We start from the raw sequence: 7499 nt of genomic DNA on the forward strand, positions 1-7499 counted from the left end.
GGCAGTACAATATTAGCTCAAGAATAATAGCTCTACTGATACTCTCAACTCTTAGGAATAAAATCAAGATAAAATTTTACTTCTGTTTTCATTATCTAAATAAAGCTATTTATTTACGGACCAAATCAAGCCTCTAAAATACTAAATTAGTATCCAAGCACTGGTTCTATAAGATTAATATAACCAAAGATCATACTAGAGAAGTGAGTTAAAAGTAATTTAAAATAAAATAAAAGTATAAGATTCTATTTATAAATAAGGTGTTGTTTGTAATTGTCTGATGATAATAGAAGCAAATCATATGTTGTAATCTATGAATTACCCTGATATCAAACTAAGAAACGGATTGTGTCAAGCACAAATTAAAGGCTATTTGAAGAAAAAAAACAAAGCTTAAATTTTAATAATAATAAAATGAGGTTAGATTCATATTTTAAATATAAAATTCATATAATTAATATAAGAGACACAAAAGGGACCTATTTTTGTTGAAAATTAAAGATTTTGTTTATACAAATACCCCAAAGTTAGAGAATGGGGATGCAGCAAAAACTAAAAGGTAAAAACTAAGGAAAATTACCCACATGCCAAGTCTAAACAAAAGTAGCAAGTCGACCTGCATGTGAAATGCAATCTACGATGAAAACTTAACCTCCGACGCACTCCGACGACTCCGAGGCCGCAAAGTCACCCGAATCATCGATGACCTCGCTCGCTCCGCCGCCAGCAACACCTGAAGCAGAACTCTCGACGAGCTCCGGCGTTCTTGCATGCACTAACTGTGCCTTTCTCTTGCTCCTCCTCTCGCGCCACCTCCTCATACTACTCAAGAACTCATCCGACGTCTCACCCTCTCTCCCATAACCATCCCTCAAAAGCCCACCAACTTCAGGAGGCGGCTTCTCAATTGGGTAACTTCTGGGCCTAAAGAAAACCGATGGTTTGACACAGCAGAGCAAAATGATCAGAAGCAATATGTACATGTGAAGAGAGATCCACACGTAGAAAGTCCACTTCCAGTTGTGTACTATTTCTTTTCCCCAGGGAAGCTTTGATGAGATGACCATCTCTGATGCATATAGCTGTGGTAGATCAGTGGTTAGAGCTCTTGGTTTTAACCTCACTCTGAGTAGTTCAGTCTTCTGACGGCTTTCTTTGTATTGAAGAATTTCCATAGTTATCGTCTGGCTTTCACTGCATATACCAACCAAAAGAGGGATGCCCATTAGAAATGTTCGCGTTAGTCGAATAGGGAGGCTTCTGAACCTTAGGATGCATGGCTGGCTTGATGATGCTATAATATCTCCATTATGTGTCATAACCTCTGCAGTTACCTGAGAGAGAGAGAGAGAGAGAGTTTGAGAACAATGCAGTTAGTACTATGAGCCGAAATGTAGCTACTAAATAATTTCATTGCTTCCAAGATTTCTCTTGCAGCTATTCAAATAAATATGAGCAGTTGAGAGCTATGTATTTGGTCTCCTCTATAGATTTTCTGATATTAAACTTATCTATTGACTACTATAAATGGGTTAGTTTGGTTTGGGTTCACTTAGACCCAAAGTTGCTTTGGTAACCAAGTAATTAATAATTCTTTTTAAGTGTTCTCTCTGGGCCACAAAAGTGGGCTTTGGGTCTCTCTCTCTCTCTCTCTCTCTCTCTCTCTCTCTCTCTCTCTCTCTCTCTCTCTCTCTCTCTCTCTCTCTCTCTCTCTCTCTCTCTCTCTCTCTCACATCTTGCTATTGAAGGCTTGATTAGAGAGGGTTCCTAGAAGCACTACTGAAGTTGGTTTGCTTAATTCAAAGAAGCTTATTGTAGTGGTTGCATCCCCACTGTAGTAGAGATGTGATAACTTGAACATAGAAATCACGAGCTTAAGCTCTACAGGTGATGCAAGCTTCCTCGATATATATGGACTTCTTTACTCTTAGACACTTCTTCCTATGTTTGCACTAGTACTCAAATTTCTAATTGACTTATGTTTGGTTGCTGATACCACACTGTTTAGATAGATGAAACGGATTTTTATTAGAATTCTGATTCCACTCACATGATATAATATCATGCATGAGATACAAGTTTTTACCTTTCCTCTTTAGCTAGAAGCAAGAATCAAAAGATTTTTGATCTCCTCCATGTAGTTGGCTCAAAAACTAGCCCCGAATTTAAATGGTCACAATATTTCTCCTCCATATTGTTGGCTAAAAAACGTAGGCTCGAATTTATAAACTAATGGTTGACCTCTGGTATCCATCTTTGGCTTAAAAACAATATATAGTTTCGACAAGTTTACACCCTTAGAGTGTGACAACCTTGTAATTTCGTTATTTTTACCCAACCAAAAATTATTAACCCGCAGACTATAGAAAGACTACAGGCTAAAACCTATTGAGATTGATCTTGAATTCCTAATAAAGATAGCAAAATTATAGGAAAAGGGAGTAATTCACTATTGTCTATACACGTATCATTTACATACTATAATTCTAAGTTACAAATATGCCGTAAATATAGAAAAAGTCGATATTTGAATAAGGAGCCATAAACCCAATTCCAAATTATGATCAAGGTGACATAACATATGATGCTCAGGTATTAGGTTGAATACCAGGATACATAAATTACAACTCTTATGATAAAAAAAAAATCAAAAAAATCAACAAAAAAAAAAAAAACAAAAGCACCAAAAAGATATTTAAACACTTAATTAAAGCTCACCTGAAACACGCCAATCCGGCGGTTGTAATCCGACTCCGGCATGACCAACACAAGCAACACCCTAACAGTATGTCCCGGCGGCACCGCCCTCGTCTTTGGGCCGCCGCCGAGCCTGACGACCGCGGTCGGGTGCGGATTGGTGTAATCAAAGTAGAGACTCTTGTGGGCATGCACGGGCTCATCCACCCATAGCCTCACAACACCAACCCCAAGTACTACAGCGACAACCAAGACGGCGATGAGGACGGCGGCGGCGTAGGCGGCGCCGAGGAAGCCGAAGGCGACGCGGCGCAAGAGCGAAACGCCGCGGCGGGCGACGCGGGCCGGAACGGCCTTGGATTCCGAGAGGAGGGCAGCGAAGGGGGAGAAGAGGTAAAGGACTGCGGCGGCGATGAGCTCGACTTGGAAGGCGATGAATTGGACGAACCACCCTGCGGGGGTGGCGAGGGCGAAGAGTTGGCCGTCGTCTTTGTCTTGGGAGTATAACAATTCATCGTCTTCTTTCTTGTAAGATTCTTCTTCTTGAGGGGCGACCGTCGTCCCGTGACGGTGGCGTCGAGCTTGGTGGGTTTCTTGATCCATTTGGAGCTCTAAATGGTGGAAATGGTGTGGTTTGGATGGTTTAAGGGTGGTGGCGCGGGATGCATCGTTGTAGCTATGGAAGCCGTGTAGCTCTGTGAGGACAAGTAGCAGGGAAGTTGCTGCAGAGCGTTCGCACGTGTCAGCTTAAGGAAGAGATGATTCAGAATCCTAACGAAATTTGACCAAAATAGGTCTCCTTATAAACTTATTTACTGAAATCATCTACCCTAAAACTTAATAATTTAATCGGGTCTTTTTTTTTGTTCTTTTCTTTCTTCATTTATTTTATATCTTTATGCTCTTTGTTGGATGGATGATTTAGGTAAATCTAGTTTAGTCATGTGAGTCATTAAGGTAAGTCTAAATAAGTCATGACATCCCTTAAGACAAGCCTAGTTATCGCTGCCCATCATCTTCCCCACCATCATCATCTCCATCATCCCTCCTTCTACCTTCTCTATCCACCATTATTCACCCTAATCAAAGGCTACACTCCCTTGTCGCAGATCATCTCTAGTGGTTCATAACAATTTGGTATTAGAGCCGTCATTATCCTCGGACCAGATGACAATCACATGAGGGATGACAGCAAGAGTAACCGGTGAGACTTCTATGGCTAGGGATCCACCACCGACGACGATTACCCGACTACTTGAGAGCACAAATCCACCACCGAAATCGCCGACCCCACAACTCTTGACATCTTAGCTGGTGGTGCTTCAATCCTTGCAACCAATACAAGCATTCATGGCTGAGACGATGTCCGCTATGCGCGAACTCCGTGATGAACGGATTTCACGAGCAAAAATAGAGATGAGTCTTACGGCTCCCGAACCTATGAACGCGGAATCGATTGAAGAGGAGGATGTCGTAGGTTTGAGGTGGACCCATCCCTTGGGCGTGCACACCAATGGATGAACCCACTAGGGTTAGGCGCACGAGATGGAGTTCGGTGCACTAAAACTCTACCCCAGCCAATGCTAGGGCTTGGCCTGAACCACCTACCCCTAAGGCTTGGACCGAGCCACCCACAGCTAGGGTCTTGCCCAAAATAGAGCGGGGTAGACCCTGGCATGAACCGCCTACACCAAGACCACACCTTGAGCGACTTGCAGCCAGAGATTGGCCTGAGCCACCTATGGCTAGGGCAAGCAATGGTCCAAACCAATGGGTCATGGAGCCGATGCCACAGTGGGCCCCCCCTCCATGTGGTAGAAGGGACCCATGCAGGGAACGAGGATGCCAGCCATGAAGATGGGCCATTTGTAGGGGCTCAAGTTCGGACCATACGACTCGATTTCCTTAAGTTCACGGGAGGCGATCCACTAGTCTGGCTTTCGAGCAGATCAGTTCTTCACCTACCAAGGGACCCCAGACCACCAGAAGGTCTTAATAGCCTCATTCCACTTAGAGGATATTGTGATTAGATGGTTCCAAGCAGCACAACAAACTCAACCATTTCCGTTTTGGGATGAGTTTGCGTCCGCTCTATGTACTCGGTCTTGTCCAACTGAGTATGAAGACTTCTAAGCAATCTTGACTAAGCTAACTCAACGGACCACGGTCCAAGCTTATCAAGAAAAGTTTGAGAGAATTTGCAATTGCGTATCGAGTTGGTCAGACTCAGCCCTCCACAACACCTTCATTAGTGGACTCAGGTCTGATATACAAGCGGAGGTCAAGGCCATGAGGCTTAGGACATTGTTGGAGGCCTTTTCCATAGCGGCCATGATGAAGGAGAAGGTCAAGCAGCTACGAAGAAGCTCCAAGATGCCATGGAGCCCTACAGACTAGAGAGGATCCCGGCTGGCTCCATCAAGCAATGCTAGATTTGGTCCTCCCACTTGGCCTCAAGGGGAGAAGTCCCTACCACCTAGTGCTCCTCTCACTGACTTTGGTGGGCAACGGAAGAGCTTCTCCCAATGGCTAACCCTAGCACAAATTGAGGAAAGGAGGGCCAAGAGATTGTGTTTCTACTGTGACGAAAAATTTGCTCTAGGCCACAAGTGTGGAAAACAACTTGCGACGATTATGTTCCTCGGAGGGGATGAGGAGCGTGAAATGGAGCCATAGGGCGGTGAAGAGGAGGTAGCAGATATGGAGGCCAGAGACCACAAGGATGAGGTGCATGCCAAGTTGAGCTTACATGCCTATTCGGGCTTGCGAGCACCTCGAACCCTACGGGTAGAGGGTTCGATCAAGAAGCATGGAGTTAAGATACAAATTAACTCGTTCAGCACACGTAATTTCATGGATGAGAAGTTGGTGCGACAAATTGAGTTGGGGGTGACTCCAACCATCGGATTTAATGTAGCCATCAGAGATGGCACAGTCTTGTGGATCGATAATAGGTGCGATGGAATTGAGGTGCAGATCCAAGGTGAGATGTTCTAGTTGGACCTACACCAGTTGGTGCTCAAGGGGGCTGACTTGGTCCTAGGAGTTCAATGGCTTCAGGGCTTAGGCCCAATCTTAATTGATTTTGGCATGATGCAGATGGACTTCAAGTATGAGGAGAGACCAATTTGACTCAAAGGGTTGCGGCCAAACCCTAGGGCTAGCCTTCAAGCCCTAACAGGGTTACCACAAGCTGGTTGCCATGGCTTGTTGATGCTGTTGGTCTCAATCACAGAGGAACTAAACCCAGATAACATAATAGCCGTCGATTTGGACTCACTTCTCCGAGAGTTTGATCAAGTCTTTGAAGAGCCACATTGACTCCACCGATCCAAGACCACGATCATCGGATCGAGATCACACCATGAGTTGGACCAACGAATGTGAGGCCTTAGCAGTATCCACATGCCTAAAAGGATGATATCACACGGCTAGTACGAGAGATGTTGGACCAAGTTATCATCTAGCCAAGCCAAAGCGCTTACTCTTCACCGATGCTACTAGTGCAGAAGAAAGACAACTCATGGCAATTCTGTGTGGATTGCCGAGCACTAAATGCCATCACTAATAAGGATCGGTATCTGATACTGGTTATCAAGGACTTATTGGACGAGTTAGCTCGTGCCACTATCTTCACCAAGCTAGATTTGCGAGCCGGCTATCACCAAACTAAGATTTGGGTAGCTGACGTTCATAAGACAGCCTTTCGAACCCATGACGGGCATTATGAGTTCCTTGTAATGCCCTTTGGCCTAACCAATGTCCTGGCAACTTTTCAAGGGCTGATGAATGATGTATTTCACCCACTCCTTCGACAATATGTTTGGTGTTTTTTGATGACATCCTTGTTTACAGTCGATTGAGAGAGGAGCGCCTACACCACCTACGGATAGTCATGGAGATATCATAAGCACACAGGCTGAAGGTAAAGAAAAGCAAGTGCCTTTAGGGGCAGCCACGAGTTGAGTACCTAGGGCACTTCATCTCTTTCATAAGTTTGGAGGCCTATCCCGCGAAGGTGGCTAGCATCGTGTGCTGGTAGGGGTGAAAACGGGTCGGATTAACTCCGACTCGACCCGCTATTCGACCCGACTCGGATCAGATTCGAATTAAAAATTTCTATCTGATTCAGATTCGGATTCGGATACAGATAGAATTTTTGAAAAAAATTCGGATATGGATTCGGATACGGGTCGGATATATTTTTCGGATTCGGATACGGATATCGGATATCCGTTTACCCGCATATTTTTTAAATGATTTACAGTTTTTAGTTTGCTTATTTAAATAGTAAGTATTAATATTATTACTAATAATACGTTATATATTATTTATAGAGATTAATTTTTCTAATTTTATATATTTGACATACAAAAAAATTATTTGTTGTAAAACTCTTAATAATTTTGTGTTAATTATATTTAAATAAAATATTATAATTATTTTAAATTTAATCAATATCCGTTTAAGATCTGATCCTTTATCCGAAAATTATCCGTATCCGTTTAGTTAGGATATGGTTTTAAATTTTGCTATCCGTCCAATATCCGTATCCGAATCCGTATCCGAACTAAAAATACGGATCCGGATATGGGTTAAGCACTATCCGATTCATATTCGATCCGTTTTCATCCCTATGTGTTGGCCACGACCGAAGATGCCTAAGGAGCTCCGAGGCTTCCTCAGCCTCATCGGCTACTACCGTCGGTTCATCCGGGGCTATGGGAAGATTGCAATCCTGCTGACTGTCCTACTCCGTAAAGGCAAGTTCGAGCAGGATGACAAAATGGAACGCGCATTTG

General features: G+C 43.6%; 1 protein-coding gene across 1 annotated transcript; it reads right to left on the bottom strand.

Moving 5' to 3' along the window:
* Nucleotides 1-70: 70 nt before the first annotated feature.
* LOC140778135 (seipin-1) lies at nt 71-3415 on the bottom strand. The gene is made up of 2 exons (XM_073122703.1): nt 2719-3415; nt 71-1334 (listed from the first exon to the last, which is right to left on the bottom strand). Exons 1-2 carry the CDS (start codon nt 3298-3300, stop codon nt 648-650), a joined length of 1269 nt encoding a protein of 422 aa, XP_072978804.1. The 5' UTR covers nt 3301-3415; the 3' UTR covers nt 71-647.
* Between the last annotated feature and the right edge of the window lie 4084 nt (nt 3416-7499).

This window comes from Typha angustifolia, chromosome 3, assembly GCF_048772165.1.
Source record: "Typha angustifolia cultivar Huaian chromosome 3, ASM4877216v1, whole genome shotgun sequence".
Classification (NCBI taxonomy): domain Eukaryota; kingdom Viridiplantae; phylum Streptophyta; class Magnoliopsida; order Poales; family Typhaceae; genus Typha; species Typha angustifolia.